Genomic DNA, 17,861 nt, shown 5'->3' with positions numbered 1-17,861 from the left:
TTTAGTAGCCATGTATCTTACATTTTATGCTGATTGACTTGATTTCAACTGTTGGTGATGAAATGAAATCTTAAAGGTTCTACTAAAATGTACTAAATATTAATTTCAGCCCTGTTTGATGTAATGTATGGTTGTTTAAATTGTATGCTTATTTTTGCTCAGAAACAAGATGAATATTTAGCACATTACAAGCAAAAAACATTCTGCATATTTTCACTCTGGATCACTACTGAAATAATCAGTTACACATATTTCTTTGGGCCTGCATATCATGATATTGATTTTGTTGAACCTCACATAGATTACTGTATAAAATCTAACAAATCTTTAGTGCTCACAAAGGTTTCTTGCCTGATGTCAGACAGGGTGGATTCAAAGGGGGAAAAGTGTTTCCTTGATAATGTATAAAATGTTCCAAGAGATCCAAGTGGTGATTCAAAACTGTAAACTTATATATAAGGCAACATTAATTGGCATTTATCTATATAACTGTTGGCATTAACATAATTTTAAAACAAAATTGTTCTATGTTTGTGGCTGCCAATTTGGCACAAAATCGACATAAATGTTGGCAATGATCAACATAAACTTAAACATAGCTTCTCAGTAAAACTTGTTTTCATTACAAACGTGAAATGCAAGAAAATGAACCCACTCAGTCATTTCGACCCACTTGTGCATCTACAAGTTTAAAAAAAAAAAATTCCACACATTAACTTTACTGTATCCAACTCTGTGTCTCATGTAAAAGTTTGTGGGCCGCACTGAACCATTTGTGTGGACCCCAAAGAAGATGAATCAATTTTTGGTAACACCTTATAATAAGTTGTCTGTGTTAGTAAGTAGGTAATAAGGCCCTAATAAGACGCTATTAACATCAGTATGTGTTAATATGACTATATAAGTTCCAATATCAGCAATATAAATGTTAATTGTTAGATTATAAGACATTTATAGACACTTTTAAGAAACTTTTGAACAATTTGGATGGATTAATAAGTATATAATAAATGGTCACTTACCCTTAATAAGCATTATTCACACTTAAGATCTTACAGCCACAAAATGCAGTTAACGATTAATAAATGCATAATTAAGTATGTAGAAATCTTGACAATGACATAATCATAAGTTACTTAAACTTCATGTTTGTAATGCTATTATATGAGAAGCTTTTAAGTTCTCAAGACATTTAAGACGCTTTAGAAACTGTTTACAAGCATCTTATAAGGTCCTTATTATCTATGAGCAAATGCTAATTTATTCACCTTAATGTAAAGTGATACCCAATTTTTGGAAAATTGTGGCATCACAAATTTCAATATTTTTTACATACTTTACCACAGTTGAATTTCTTAAGACACTGATATGTTTTAAATGACATATTTATGAGACTAGAACATTTGCAAATTGCAATTTGTGATGAGTCATGTATTATGTCTGTTCTATGAATGTGGCTTATGTCTTAGCTTTAACATGGGTACATTCTCTGGCACGACCCCCAGCTGACGAGATAAACAGTGGCTGTTGATAATGAACTTACAGTGGCCTGACACAGCTTCTCATGTGCGCCGATATATTGTAAACATGTCATTCCAAATGTACAGAGAGCAAACACACACATTGAGCACAGCACACTTGATTTTAATGTTTTAATTCCACTTACATGAAAGCACATAACCAAATAACGTACTCAGAGTGTAACTTGCAAATTCTGAATCCTGCATTTCCATCTTTTTAAAACCAAGATACTGTAATTAGAGGAAACTGGCACTACTTTGTAACTACTAAAATGGTCATAACGTAGCTTTCTACCGTGTTACTTTAATAATCAGTTTATAATTAGCATCATTTCAGTCATTTGTTTCACAATGTTCTTTCAAGGAAGGTAAATGTTACTGTAAACCACCCTGGTTGAAGCTAAATCCTAAGCAAAAGTTGCCAGTTTCGAAGCACAGCTAACCCTCACACCATACTACTGAGAACCACATACATTCCAGGAGTCAAATCAAAGAGTCAAAGGGAATAAAATACACAAAAAGAAAATACAAAAAACACCTGAATAGAAAAAGAGTAGAAAGCCACATAAAAGCACATGGCAAAAGTATCCTCTGCACTGCTGAAAGGTAAAATATCAAAAGTTACAGTATCGAGCCATGTTGTCAAGTTGTTCACTTTACCTTAGGCTGTCTATACCTTGTCATGTGTTATGGAAAACTGTGGGAAATCATAGTCTTCACATTTCACCAATAATGAAAAGATGTCAGTAAAAATGGAATGTAATCCTTCAACGCAACCATCAACCAAAGCTTTAACTACAGTTTTCTGAAAAGTGGCCTTTCAGACAGAAACCCTTTCCTACTGTACGCCTGAATGCACACAGAACCCACTGAGCTGTGACACATGTACCATCCATAAAAACACTACCTGCTACACTGGACACTGACAGGGCGGGATGGATACAAGCAATGTGGTAATAGATCTTCACCAAGGTAAGTTCTGACATCTACATGATCAGCTATTGTCAGATGAGACCTAAAATTTAGTGAATTCAGACCATTTTTTAGTTAGTTTTTTTTTTTTTACAGTTTACGTGCTTCAAAGATTGTAAATGTCGAGTTCAAGTAAAAAGATACAAATTATCAAAATTACAGTTAGAGGTTTTTTGTTTGCGTTTTCCTGCAACAGCAGCAGTTTGCTACAGTGAATAAGGTTAAAGAGCATGGGGCTGATTTAGATCTAAAGGAGGGAATTTATCTGGACTAAACCATGGACAAAAAACAAAAAGAAAAGAAACATCCACTGGTTCACACAATGAGTAATGTTTCAAAAAAATTAAAGAAAAACAAAAAAAATGATCTATTCCATTCTTTTCTCTGTGGAGGTGCTCATACAATTAACACACACACTTCAATGTATCTGCACACACATACTGTACTTTACACATTGTGAGTGGAGTGTAAACATACATATCTGTGCATGTATGTGCAAACACAACCACACACACAACTTAGGCTGGTGAGAGGTAAAAAATGTGTGTTTTTGTTTTTATTTTTTTATTTTTTCTCCGACGTTCAGTTCTTCTCGGCTACCTGCTCCGACTCCTCTCCCTCACCCTCGCCTTCACCCTGGGTGTCTGACATCCACAGCTGCAATATGAAACAAGGGATACCATGGTTAGAACACAGCAAGAAGCATGGGAAACCCCTTTGCAGTGTTGCGAAACGCAATAAAATCAGTACAGAGATAAGGGAAAAAAAAAAAGGAAGTGGGAGTTTAAGACAAAGAGGAGACACTCACTGTCAGATTGTCACGGAGCAGCTGCATGATCAAGGTGCTGTCTTTGTAGGAGTCACTGCTGAGGGAATCCAGCTCGGCAATGGCATCATCAAAGGCCTGTAGGAGATACAGACAGCCATCAGTGCATCCAAGAGCAGTGTGCAAGCAAATGTAAAGTCGCCAAAAATGAGATTTATTTATTTATTTTTAATAGGGATGCACCGATCGAGCGGTCAGAGACCGGAACCAGACGGTTTTCAGCATGACCGGCCCTGACCGGTGACCAGCGTCACATATCCGATTCTGCGCCGGTCATTGTCACACGAGTTCTGCACAATGGTCACATCATGCGCGCGGCAGACAAGCTGACCATGATATCATCACAGCTACACACATTCAGACACATGCTTGCATTAGTGACAGAATAAAGAGAAGACAGACAGTCTACAACGAGACAGAGCAGCTGACAATGTTGCAAAACAGCAATGAACTTTGTAGTTCTTCAGGCGATTGTTAGCCAGCAGCAGACTGCTGTTCACAGAGGGACAGTTAAAATCTCACCTCCTGTTCTGGCTGGAGAATAAACAACCTGTGTTGATGTGTCTCCTCAAACATTTTCTCATCCAGATTTGTTTAACTTCTGCGTCTGTTTGTCTCACGGCAAAGTTTTACTGCAGCAAACTGTTGCATCGTGTCTGTCTCCAGTTTTGTTTTTAAGTTCTTTTTATTTAATTAGAAGGTCAGCAGATAAAAAATATCTTCCATTTTAGACTTTGTTTTTGGAGGCAAACAGACCAAACAAACAATCATACAAAAAAAAGGGGAAAGAAGGGGTGTTGCAGTACAGCTGGTGCACCGTCACCTGATATCCGAGGATTTAATAACCTTAATAAGCCTTGTTCAGACTTAAGATCCTGCAGCCACAAAATGCATAGTTGACTGTTAAGAAATGTGTGATAAAGCACGGAGAAACGCATGTAAAAATCTTAACAAAATGTAGTAAAGGTTTGACAATACATTATAATTAGTTAATTAAACTTTATAAATGTGTTTGTAGTTCTATTATAAGAGAAGCACTTATCAACATTAAGCAGTCAATTAACTATTAGTGCTCATTTCTTATAAATTAGCTATAACGTGCTTCTTATGAGATTCTTAAAACTTACATAGTCTCATAAACATGTTAACAAGCATCTTATCACAACATGAGATTTTTTTTTGATGGACAAACTAAATGCAACTTAAAACTGATCATATTTCAACCTATGTACAGAAACAACCTGGGAAAGGGATGCTACACTGAATGGCAAAAGTATGCTATGTGCAGTATGTTACAGGGAGGCTCCGTCATTTAAACAAGACAGCAAGCCCATTACATTGCCACACATTCTGTTCGTGCCCGTCAAAATAAAAGCCCCAGACTGTGTCACTGCTCTACCAGCTGCTTGATCAGTGTGGTGCTAATATAATTGGGTGCTCTCAAACAAGGCTTCATTGTGGGTTTTTGGAAATGTCTAAATTACATTTGGCCTATTTTCAGAATTACTGATTGTATGTTTAAATTATGGTAAAAGTATAATCATCATCCTACATCTGGCGACACTGATCCATGAAAATGACCATTTTTCCATTCTTCTACAGTGGGTGGACCCTGACATAATCATTTTTTTTTTTTTGTATGCTTTAGGAAAGCCAAGAAGTTGTGGCGGCATTTTACCCAAGTATAAGACCTGAAAACAAAACAAAAAAAGTTATATGCTATCCCTGATCGTCTTCCAGTAGCTGTGAATCTCCCCAAAACTCGTAGTAATGATTTGCTCCCTCAGACTCGCAGCCTCTCCAGCATGCTGTGTGACTCACCCTCGACTGTTAAAGTGCAGGTGTTACAAAGAGTCGGACTATATTTTTCTAATTTAACTTTCTCCAAGACAATGAGTTGGTTGATTTCCATTGGTTATCAGAGATTTATTTAAATAAATACTGGCAGGGCAAAAAATTATTTTAATAAAACACAAAACTGCAAGGAGCCATTAATAAGGCTTAAGATAATAAGGAACATTTGGAGTGTCTGGTGTAATTTTAATAATGCAGATAATGATTATGGACTATGCTATAGCTATACAGACTGAGTATGTAGAAGACAACATAATGCATTTTGTGCCATAGCTGAAATGATCTATTAGACTGGGGCACTGTCCCTGAGATGGATAGAGGCTGGTTTGCCGACCAGGAATACAGCACCTGAGGTGTTTTAACACTACAGCGGCTCCAACTGGACTGTGACCCAAGGGACGATGAAAACACAGGGGGTTCAGACGAGGACAAGAGGTGTGAAGCAGTTGAGGAGCGAGTTAATTTGCAAGTATGCATCATCAGCAAGTATTTGTTTTTATGAAGTTGGATGTTATTTATTCCTAAATATATACTCTCTTGAGATGAACAATTATTATTCGGTCTACTTGCCGGTTGTTCTGACAAAAACATAAATTTTAATGATTAAATTAATATCATAAACATGCGATGACTAGTCGACTACTGTTTTGAATTGATGACTACTGGTCAACTGGGAGCATCTTTAATTGGGGGCAGCCCTAATGGTTACAGTAACAGTTGTGATAGCACAGCCCCATAGAGGCATTCTTTAGGAATAATTGATGCTATGGCTCTCAATTTGTGTATATATGCTCAACTGGTTTACTTTCTCAGTACACCAGTCTTTAAAGGTGCACTATACAGCATTCAGCCTCACTAGATGTCAGGAGACAACTATTTTTTATCCACTGCAACTTTATTTAGATATTACCCGGAGGAGCTGAATGTGGGAAGGCAAATGACCCCATTAGTTAGTCCAGACTCGACCGTGGCAGCTTCCTAGTCCAAAGTCCAGGTGAGCCACATTTGTGAATACGGTAGCTCAGTGGGTAATTTGATGATGTATGTATGTGAGTATAGAAAATATCACTGTGCAGTTTGGCTGCTCCAAAAGTCGTGACAAATTTCTAATTTGGACAAGAACAGAATGCAAAATACACAAGCCTTTACATAATGAAGAGTGCTGCTGTCTGAGACCATGCACGCTACAGAGATTCACTGAGTGTACAGGGGACCACATTGTGTCATAGTGGATCAAAAATATTAACAGAAAGGAACTCTGTGCATGAAAATCTTGGATGCCTGTTGAAAAATGTGAATTCAGATATATATTTTTAATATATATTACACAGTACGTCATCACTTAAATGTGGTGGAGGTGGTCCATGTTTCTCTTCTCCATTATCCATCTCTGGCTGTTGTCACATTCAACATCTAACTACTATGTAACATTGAAGAACATTTATATTGCCATCCTTAAAGGTCCCTTCATCAGTTATTGAGGGCCGCTGTTTAATGTTGTCAATCCAGTTATCCACTTGTCACTGTTAGCAAGCATTCTGACGGAAACCATGAAGAATCTTGCGAGGTTCTGGCAAATCTGAAAGCTAAATCCTCCACAGCAGCTGTAGCTAACATTAGCACATCTGCAGCCAGCATCTAAACAGTGTGACTTAAACCTAAATGGACAACAAACCTTTAAGGGAGGCAACAAGAACTTCAATGACATCTTTAGGTGATTAAATAGCTCGTTGGACACGTTGTAAGGGAGATAAATGGCTGCTTACTGTGGTAACTGTCTTGGTTGGCTTAGCATTTACTAGCATTTAAAGCTAACACTAAGCCATGGGCTGTGTCTGAAACTCCTTACCAACATGATATTTAGCATGTCACAGTGGGTGAGATTTATGACCATGTCCGAAACCTCAGAATGATACAAATATTTGTAAATTACAGACCACTAACAGGGAAATATTACAGTGTGCAAGCACAGCTGTGGTAACAATGACGACAACATAACAGGAAGGACATTGCACATTTCCTGTGTGACAAACAACAGTGCTGCCCTGGTGACAGACTGACAGACGGCAGGTCGTAGGGACAATTTTGTGATGAGAGAGGGAAGAATTTTATTTGGTGTCTCTTTGTAAATAACAAAATACTGAACATACATAACGTTGCACTTTAGAAGTTAAGACTTATTTTTCAAAAGTGAAATTACATTTTTGTTATTAAAGAGTGAGTAAAGCACCCAAAAAAGTACTGTTTGGTACTGATACTGAAATCGGTACCATATCAGTTCAAATGTGAATGGAACCCAACCCTGCAGACCACCAGACCCACATTAACCTCATATTAAACTCTTCACCAGATTCAGGACATTTCATCATTGACAAAACAAATGGAATCAAGCTCAAACAGACATAAGACATGTCAGACATGCGAGAGGAGAACAGTTCTTACCTTCTTGGCCAGTTTGCAGGCTTCCTCAGGTGAGTTGACAATCTCGTAGAAGAAGACAGAGAAGTTCAGAGCGAGACCGAGGCGGATGGGATGTGTAGGCTGCATTTGTTCTGTGCTGATATCAAAGGCCGCCTGGTAGGCTTCTTTTGATTGCTTGATGATTTCTACACATAGGAAGACAGACCATCAGAGAACAGATATTTCAAAGAAGAGATTTCTTCACATTACTGTGTAACTCTGGACAGGAGTGCACACTACACTGTGCACCACCTGCATGTGCATCATGTTGCATGCAACAACTCCTCAGACTTCTTCCTGGCAACCACAACCACCCTTTCACCTAGGTACATTAAAGCTACTACAAGAGGTTTTAACCTGATTATGAAACCGCCTCAATTAAATACTATGTGGCCTATACAAGCAAACACCATTAGTGAGAGGATTAGTTGTTTCTACAAAGTAGATTCTTAATGCCTGCAACCAGGTCAGATTCTCTTTAAATCAGGCTGTTTTTACATTTTCCTAGCTAAAGATTACAGTGAGTCATACATTCAAGAGTTAAAAAGCAGCAGGAGGAGATTTTTATTTAGGTAAGTGCTGTCACAATACAATTTTTTTTTACTTCAATACCAATACCCAGTTTAGTATCACGTTATCCAAAAACTAAATGATACTCAAGACTGAAACAATACTAGTTTGATACTCGATACCTAACAGACTGAAATAGAATGTCCATAGGGGACATTAAACCTGGACCTACAGCACGCTGCTGAACCATGAGACCCACACAGTGAACAAAATACATTTACAATGTAATCTGAACTCTCTCATTTTAATTCCATACAGCTGAGGGCAAATTGCAAAGGAGTGGTTATATTTATTGGGTCAAAAGTTAATATTTTGTGTATTACAGACTCGCTCTGCATAATGTCCATGTATTATACTATGGGTAGTTCCAAAAACAACAATCATGATTTTACCAACGGGCCATGTACACTTAAACACTGCTGCAAATCAGGGTGAGAAATAAAAATAAACCAGATAAAGGTTTGTCTGCCAGTCTGTGCTCACTAACGCTCGCCTCTGTAAACTGTTGCGTGAGTGATATGCATGCTGCTCGTTCGGTAGGACGGACAGAGAAAACGAAACCCGACTCATGTCCTAGAGATGAGACTCAACAATCAGCTGTTTTTAGGCATTCCACCAACTGCAGCTTTAAGGAGAATCCAACCCAGCGGCAGGCATTGAGAACAACTTTATAGAAAAAGCCAGTCATCTTGCAAATGCAATTTAAAAACCCCTTGTAGTGGCTTTACAATGACAAAAACTCTTCAACACCAAAGAAACACCAGGTTTTATAAGTGCATTTGTTAGGATACATTTAAGACAGACTGTGTCAAGTGAGTGTGTATCACCAACTGCCCAATCGAAAGGTGACAAGAGGTGATTTATCATGGAGACAAAACAGTGGTACTAATTTCTATAGGACTGCAAATATACTGCCGAAACACACTCAATCTGAAACTGTGGAGGAGAAATAGGAAAAAAAAAACATTAAACAGACAGTTTGGGTTGCCTCAGCCACCAAACAAATTAGAAAAATGCTTCCCGGCCACCACTAGCAGCCAACACCCTGGTGCTGCTCCTGTTACCATGACAACCCAGCAGCAGCCCTCACCAGCATTTCAGCTGACAGTTGTAGGTCAAGGATGGGGAGGGTGTCAGTATTCGGGCCACAAAACAACACCTGAAGCGAGCCTGGTCTCCTCATGTTAAAGAGGATCGTTAAGAACCATTAATCAGCACACATTCACACCCGCCCCCCACCACTGACAGATGTGTGACTATTTCCATAGAAACAGAGGGCTGGATCACACAGCAGTGTGTGTTTTTAGCAGCAGGTGGCACCATTTTTTCTTTATGTGTTTGGTGTGTCTTGCGTACTGCTCATGAACCCTGAGCATAACGACCTCCTTGTGTCATCCGATTTTTTCCTTGACCAAAAAAAATTAACTTTGCTTCACTTACCATCCTTAGACGCTTCAGTGGCCACCTCAGCCAGGTAGCGGTAGTAGTCTCCCTTCATCTTCAGGTAGAAGACTTTGCTGTCAGCTGGGGATGCTTTGGGGATCAGATGGTCATCAAGCAATTGCTGCAAGTAAGTGTGCAAAGTGTAAAACATTAGTGGTGAAAACTGTGCAACTCAATACACATCTGAACAAGTTGTCAGTTCATGAGATAACATTAACAACATTATTTGGGGAGGTAAATCTAAGAGTGCAACCTGAAACCTGTGAATAAAAAAATAAAAAAACAGTGCGCATATTTGTTTTAAAGGACAACAGCATTCTCACCATTGCAGGCTGCATTCCTTTAAGCTTAACATAGTTGCCTGTCATTTTCTAAGTCTTACCGCATTACTCTGAGACATGTTTGCTATTTTCACCTCATATCTTCGATTCTCTTCAAGCCCCCAGGAAGTGTGCCAGGCTGTGAGGCTGATTTGACCTTGTGGCCAAAATGTGTAATTACAAATCATGAAATACACAGCTGCCAAAAGGACTATAATTGCGAAAGAAGTGGCTGTAATTTTTTTTTTTTTTAATTAAGCATTATAACTACATCCAGACCCATATGGGATTTATCAACAATTTTGTACCAATATGGGCTGTTTTCTTAAATAATTTTAAAGTATATTATATGCTTTATTTAACATGTTAAATAAGTTAACATATACATATGGCAGTGGCAGGAAGGAACACAAACTACAGAATAAAAATAAATTGTGCCAATTCTAAATCACTCCAAGCATTTTCTGTAATCTGTAATTTTCATGTTGGCGCATATCGGTAAACAATAGTTTGGCAGTGACAACCAGGTGTAATGTGAAAACTGTTCCAAGATTGCAAAGCTTAGCAATCACATCATATGCTAATTAACTTGCTTAAACCTGACCTACCTGATACTCCAGATATCACTGAGCTACACTGCATCATTATGGCTTTAGCAAAACATCAACTCTAATGGCCTGAACATTAACAACAACTGTTCCTCAACCCTAATCTGCATTTCTGCAATTTTCTTTTTTTTTAATTACAGTGTGTGTGAGAGAGTGAGAGAGAGTGTTTGAAATGCTTCAGACACTGATTTTTCATGGTTATCAATACTCTTGTACCAGCTGGATTTTCTCGCTCGTTCTTCTCTGACAATGACTTGGAATACACATCGCTGCAGTACCTACATAGTACCGTTTTCATGTTATCGCCTTGTTATATTAATCATTTACTAAAAAATCTAAAATTTTATGCCCTCAATATTGAGGAAATTATCCCATGTTATCAAAGATTGTATCAAGTAGTGCCTATTTTCAAGGTACTGCATTGAAATTAGAAAGTTCCAGTATAGTGCCAACACTACAAACCTAGATATGACATATCTGTGACAGGCCCATATTGGGCCAATAAATCAGCCGGGCTCTTGTTACCCCGCAAAATGACTTGTTTCACAATCAGTATTAATCCACTCAGTCCAGTTTAAGTCCAATTAAATTATTTTATTCCCATTTAAGTTAGCATAGGACTAAACCGGAAGTTGACCAGGTGGAAATCTCTAGTCCAAGTGTGCAGTCTGCATTCAGCGAGTGGCTTTTTTCTGAGCAACTTTTATAGGAAAGAAAGGGGCCGCGCCCGCCTCAAACGCCATATCCAGTTCTCCTTGAAACATCATCATATGCAAGACTCTCATTCTTGTCTACAACATATATATATACTACAAATTTACAACCAAAAAGATGCAGAAACTCACTGAGGAGTTGTCCTTTTATGTTCATAGCTTTGTGTCTTGGAGTCACAGTGACTCTACAGTGAATACAGTATGTATCCAAACTATCCAAATACTAACATTCATCTTGTATGATATTCAAACATCTGGTAGGGCAATGAGCCTTCATTTGCTTAAAGCACCGCTTGTCTACAAGATAGGATGACTTCACAAATGAACTCACACACTGTGAGTGTTCCAGCAGACCAAGACACATGTTCACAACCACTATGCCATATTTACGCATTATTGGAATACTTATTTTCCTGACTACTGAGGGTAATCAATGGCACAGATATTGGATATTTACAGAGATGAGCAGCGATTCAAGCCAAGCAATATTAAGCAAGAGAAAAGGTGTTTTATGGTCAGAACAGCCAGGTGACTAACACATTTGAATTGCGCTCTAAAATTGTCTCTGTTAGCTCCTGCTGTTCTGTTTAAACTGCCCCCCTTAGATCATGCATCTATTATGAACTGGATATCATACACAAAGATGGTGCCCATTCAGTCTGATGAGAACTGCTTGCCTAGTGCATACATCAAAAAGTTTTTTAGCTTCCATGTTTACTTCCATGGTATGTGGTCCACTGAACATGCCCAGTAGTGTTTGTCCCACTGGCCTGCCCACTCTAAGAAAGTTTTACAAATACAAAATTTCTACTGGGTCAAAAAAAAAAAAATCACAACAGAAAGAGTCATAATTGATCTTTTGCAGTTTGAGATGTTCTTTAGAATATGACAAAACACCTTGGCAGAACAACATTTAATTTAAAATGGTGTTTTGATACAGATTTGCCTTTAACAATTACTTAAATTGCAGTAAACATACAGTGACTGCAGTAGGCCACAGTGTGATTTTGCCAACATTTCGATGAATTGTTCAGCCCTAATTTAAATAAATTAATATCACAAAGGTGCAACAACTACTCAACTAACGACTTGAACTATTAGTTGACCAGGAAAATCTTCAGTCGGGGCAGCCCTATCAGGGATGAACACAGACTGCCACAGAGGCATTTTTCTTCTGCAGTTTTCCAGTTGCTGTAATATTTGACTTGACCCATTTAGACATTACTGATGATTATCAAAAAATTGTGTTTATTTTGTCAAAATACCCATAGTCATCCCGACAAGATAAGTAATATCTGTTTTTGTCCATGAAGTTTAATATGCAGCGATGTATATAAGATCATCATAAATTGACATTATTTGAGAATATATGGTATTTCGTTTTAGAGAAAATGTGTATATCAAGATATAATGTAAATCATGAAAGTGCCTAAAAACAGATGGAATAATGTTATATTGAACTTTTAGTTTGTTGCACCTCTCATTGTTTTCCCATCCAACAATCTGATTTACTCTTCACTTCCTTCCACCTATCCACCCTTTTTGCCTCTCTCTACCATCCCTAATTCTTACCAGTACTTCTTTGCAGATGTCATTCAGCTCTTTCTCAATTGTTTCCCTGTAGCTCTTGGCCAGAGCCTTGCTCTGCTCATCAGACTTCTGCTCCATGCTGGACACCACCCTCCAGGAGGACCTCCTAGCCCCAACCACATTCTTGTAAGCAACGGAGAGCAGGTTGCGCTCCTCGTTGGTGAGCTCCTCTTTTTTCTCTGTAACAATCTTCATGGATGCAGCCATGTCATCATAGCGCTCGGCCTGCTCAGCCAGTTTGGCTTTCTGTACCTCCTCCTCGTGGTCTGCCATTGCTCCTGTGTGGGCTGAGGAAGGAAGGACAGAGGAGACAGAGTTAGGAAGGGCAAAACAAAGGGGACAGGAGACAGATTAGGAAGACAGAGGAGAGAGCATTGGGGGAGGGCAGAGACAGGGAGAGAACGAGAGGAGCAACATGATGGGGAAGGGGGGAGGGATTTGAACATTTTACTTGAAGGAAGGAGGACTACAGTACATGTAAATGTGTTGTCCTTTCTGTACAACTTCCTGCCCAACCTGATTCCTCAATGAAACCAGGTTTTTGGTATGCATTATAGTGCAAAGGACATTTGAACATAACAAAAAAGCAAAATCAGTAAAAATGGAGTATAAATGGAGTAAATACATTGACTCCTCTAATATATTTGGAGAATATTACACAGACATGTCATGTAAAACAAGATTGGTCCTTATCACTCACATTAAGTATCACATTTTTTTTTTAATCGGTGCTTCAATCTCTCACAATGCTTGGGATTTTTTTTTTTCAAAAGTAGGTATGTTTTTTGGATTATTAACCAGCTGTACAGAGCTGAAACCAGTTAACATTAAGAATTTCTCCTGGATGAACGACATTAACGTCTTTTCAAAGCAGTGTTTGTTCAATTAAAATAAAATGTTTCTTTTCTTTTATCTGGAGACAAAGATTTTTAGACCAGGTCAACTGAGCAGCTACAGTACCTCATTATAATGCTGTTCTCTCATACATTTGATTTGTTCTTTTTCAAAAAACTGCAATTTGGTTTTGCAACTTGGATACTGCACTTGGCCATATCGTGAATTTATTGTAATTAATTGTGCCGCCCTAAGCCTAAACGTTTTAGCTATATGTTATACAATTACAAAAAACACCAAGTAGTGAGGAGGAATAATGAAGTTAAAAGCAGGACAAAGTCTAAACACGCATTAAAATAAAACAGGTGTGGCAAAACTGTGCAATAACCTATCAAATAAGGTCAATACTGGCTTGTTCTAGTCAGACCCCTGATTTCGCCCAATTCAATCGCCATTTTTTTTTTCCAGAGGTAGCTACTTCCTGGTTCCCAGCTTGCAGATTTTACAGTTTCCTTGCTTCATCTCGGGATAACCGCAGGACAATTGCAGTGAAACAATCAAACGTATCTGCAAATTATTGTTTTCCATCTGCCCTGTACAATCCCATAAAATACCACACCTATGTGACTACTCGCCTCTCAAAAATCACTGGATCTTCAGTGAGTCAGACTTCCCAGCAGCACGCAGACACCTGCAACCTTCTGAGGAATGTCGGCCACCCAGTTTCACGTCACACACACATACACACACACTCACCTGCCCACCGAGCTCCAACTGAGTACGACAAGGGTACAAAATCGTCAAATAATACCCTTCATGCATGATTTAGCCTTGTTGTTTTCATTCTTTAACGAGAATAAACGCGTATTAACGCTGCAGATGCATGAATAAGACGTGATGATGTTGTCACCGAATCAGTTAAACTGGAATGAAAGGAGCCTAGCTTAGTTCAGTCCACAGTGAACGCCCTTTTTCGCTTCCCGGAAAGCAAACCAAGGCAGCTGGTTTTTCGAGCATTAAACGTTAATGTTCGGTTATTAAATTCACAAAGGCAACTCTGACACACCCGTTATCTACCCTCTAAATGCAGCGAGTAAAAGAAATAGATGGGTTAAAGTGCAGTAGCGCTTCCCATTCAGTGAGCAGCGCCGAACAATGACTGAGCAGCGGCGCATCACTGGTTTCCTCTTACAGTCCCAGTAGCGACGATTCGTGCAGGATTAAAACGATCCCTACAAACACACGGAGCACTTGTAACGATTTTCCGTCGAATATATCACCGATGGTGAATAGTTAATAAACGTGAACTAACCTGTGAGTGTCGTTAGACGATGTTGTTCCTGATTCCCGGCCGCACAGCTGATGATCTCTCCCGCTCATCCACGGGGTTTCCCTCCAATCAAAGACACAGCAGCAGGGTCGCACCGGGACGGATGACGTCAGACCCGGGTTGCTGGGGCAACCACATTTACCAGGCAAAAAAAAAATTAAAGTCAATGGACAGTTTTAAAGATTTTTCAACTTTCAGTTGCAATATGATTCTAATTCTGTCTAATTTGTGTAATAAATTAAGTAAACAATTCCTATAGAACACACTATCTGTTCGTTTTGGTTCACTGTCGCTTTTTATTTGGTGCTTCTTAAATCATCAAACTCTAAATCTACAAAGTTTTCCTCTAGTATGAACATAGACGTATAATATCTATGAGAATGAATGTAAAAACATTCTATGAGCGTTTGTCCAGCAACGACAGCAAAGACGCATGGGAGATGTAGTTGATTAATTTTTAGCTTAGGTATGACCAGAAAGAGTTCACATTTTACCGCTACATATAGTAGTAGAAGTCAGTGTCTCTGAAAATGGGGCAAGAAAACTGAGTCCTGTTTCAGAGTTTCACAATGAATCATTAAATAAGTCCTTTATTGAAAAAATATTCAGGCCAAAGGAACAAAAACTAACCCGGAAGTGCGGCAGGACGGGCTCATAACGACTGTCTCAGGGTGGTCTAGAAGGGAACCCCAGACCCGCGAATTTTCTCGCGAGAGTGATCATTATAATCCAAAGCATATTTCCCTAACCAAGTGCTTTTTACCCTTAAACATACCCAAATTTTAACTACAGTGTTGGTGTATTATAAAACATAATTAGTTTGTATAAGGTTTGTACAAGGTGAAGAAAAGATCCCAGCAAATCTCGCGAGAGCTTCGTAAATCAAGGGTTTCGTTCTAGACACGAGTCTGGATTTATTTATTTATTTATTTTATTTTATTTTATTTTTTTACTTCACTGACTGACAATCAAGGCACATTTTCATGTCCTATTTACCAAAGATCTGTATCACTTTGAGCAGGAGCAAAACCAACAACAAAAAGATAGAAATAAAAAAAATAAAGCAAAATACTGAAAAAGCCCTACAGTAGCCCACATATCTAAGTTAACTAACACATACTGTATATGGTAATGAAAATAACTAATAAGAGCTTTCTTGTTATCAATAGATCTCAGTGATCCACTGCTTAAAGTGATCCTCCCTCTCTGTTTTATCTAAGTGCCTTAAATGCTAGTAAATGTTGGTTGCTATGGAAACTGTTTCTCTTAGATATGACATGCTTCTCAATTCGGTTTCCCAATTGTCACGAGCTAAAATTTAAGAATTGAAAAAAAAAAAAAAAAAAACTCCATTTATATTTGCTTTTACTGAGAGCTCGACTCATAGGCATGTACACACATTAATATGTTGCATCATGGTGTGATAAATTTTTTATTGATAATATCAGTGAGTATTATCATGGGACTAATGTTAAATAATGTTTTGACCTATATAAGTTCTACAGCGGGTGAATCTATTGAGACCTCTAACAGGTGCATGACACAAATTTTAATCTTGAAGTTACGTACCTTAAAACTTTGAATCCTACTGTTACCAAGAAGATGATATCCAGCTGCTTTAACGGGTCTCACAGTAAATCTACAACATATCTACATAGAGCCTGAAGTACATTCTTGCTGGCTTGATCGGTAGTTGCATCAGAATAGCCCACTCCCCTGTTTATCTTGTTCCACTAGTCCTGCAAATAGCCCTCAATTAGTCCCTCTGCTATCACACATTACTTATGTGCCTTGACTTCTCTTACAAAAGACTTAAAAAATGTTTCAGTATAAAGTTATAGGTTGTATATCGTTATCTGGTGAAATGTTTTTTCTCATCATTTTGTGAAATACAATTTTACAGAAGAAAGTTGTACCTATATCATTGTGCCCATGGTAAATGCTCCTATTGACCCTCTTTTCCACAGATATGGTTTTTGAAGCTTACCGAATGTTATACTTTTCACAATGCTTGTATAATTTATAATGTACATATGCTCAAGGACAGACTCCTATATTCCAATCTACTTTCTTTTGCATATATGTAAGACTATAATTATATGTAGGAAAAGGCATCCTGTAATGGGTAAAAAAACCCAAAAACTTTAGTGTGGTTTGCAGAGGTCCAGAAATACGGAAAGAGAATAATAATACTAAAAATGTTGTTATCTGTGTCTGTTTTCAAAAAGAGCTTCAGGCAGCAGTTACTATTAAAATATGTTATATCTTGAACAGCTGGGTACTTCTAAACCAGTTACTTTCTGCTCTGAAATCCATTTAAACTGTACTGATATTTTCCACTTGCCATATGTCTCTATTTATTGTATTTTACCTATTTAACCAGTGTTCATGTTGATGGAAAACTGTATTGGGACCATTAGATTAGTCTCTACCTTCTTAAGGACTCTTGGTAACTTTGAAAACTTTGAATATTATTTGCTTAGTGCTCAGCTTCATAGTTTATCAGGGTGTCCCATTTCACATGTCTTCATAATGCCATAATTCATGCATAATTCATAATGATTGCACTTGTATGTGGACTACAGAGGAAGTAGATAGACACTGGTGATGGCAAGGTAAACAGTTTGTCTTGTTACTAAAAAGAAAAAAAAGAAAAAATAATTAAAAGAAAATGTTTCTAACACTTATATTACAGCCTACAGCTGAGGTAGATGCCCCCCTAATAATCTCCTAATAAAAAATTATAATAATGGTCCGTTAAAGCTCCACCCTGTGTCTACTTCAGGCATTAATAGAAGAATGATTAGCTATTCCAGCAATA

At 38.1% G+C, this 17,861-nt stretch overlaps 1 protein-coding gene across 1 annotated transcript; it reads right to left on the bottom strand.

Moving 5' to 3' along the window:
• Positions 1-1,623: 1,623 nt before the first annotated feature.
• On the bottom strand, positions 1,624-16,746 carry LOC146313083 (14-3-3 protein zeta/delta-like). Its single transcript, XM_084739292.1, has 7 exons — positions 16,610-16,746; positions 15,023-15,163; positions 12,859-13,163; positions 9,643-9,766; positions 7,615-7,778; positions 3,301-3,396; positions 1,624-3,149 (listed from the first exon to the last, which is right to left on the bottom strand). Exons 3-7 carry the CDS (start codon positions 13,147-13,149, stop codon positions 3,075-3,077), a joined length of 750 nt encoding a protein of 249 aa, XP_084595418.1. The 5' UTR covers positions 13,150-13,163; positions 15,023-15,163; positions 16,610-16,746; the 3' UTR covers positions 1,624-3,074.
• Between the last annotated feature and the right edge of the window lie 1,115 nt (positions 16,747-17,861).

The sequence above is a fragment of the Lutjanus erythropterus genome, chromosome 16 (genome assembly GCF_056507025.1).
Source record: "Lutjanus erythropterus isolate fLutEry1 chromosome 16, fLutEry1.hap2, whole genome shotgun sequence".
Taxonomy (NCBI): domain Eukaryota; kingdom Metazoa; phylum Chordata; class Actinopteri; order Lutjaniformes; family Lutjanidae; genus Lutjanus; species Lutjanus erythropterus.
This window is presented reverse-complemented; position numbering and strand designations above follow the sequence as displayed.

Coding starts and splice junctions, on each gene's coding strand:
- LOC146313083 (XM_084739292.1), bottom strand. CDS start 13,149: ATGGCAGACCACGAGGAGGAGGTACAGAAAGCCAAACTGGCTGAGCAG. Junction 9,767..12,858: donor ACATCTGCAAAGAAGTACTG/GTAAGAATTAGG, acceptor ACTTACTTGCAG/CAATTGCTTGATGACCATCT. Junction 3,397..7,614: donor CCTGCAAACTGGCCAAGAAG/GTAAGAACTGTT, acceptor TATCTCCTACAG/GCCTTTGATGATGCCATTGC.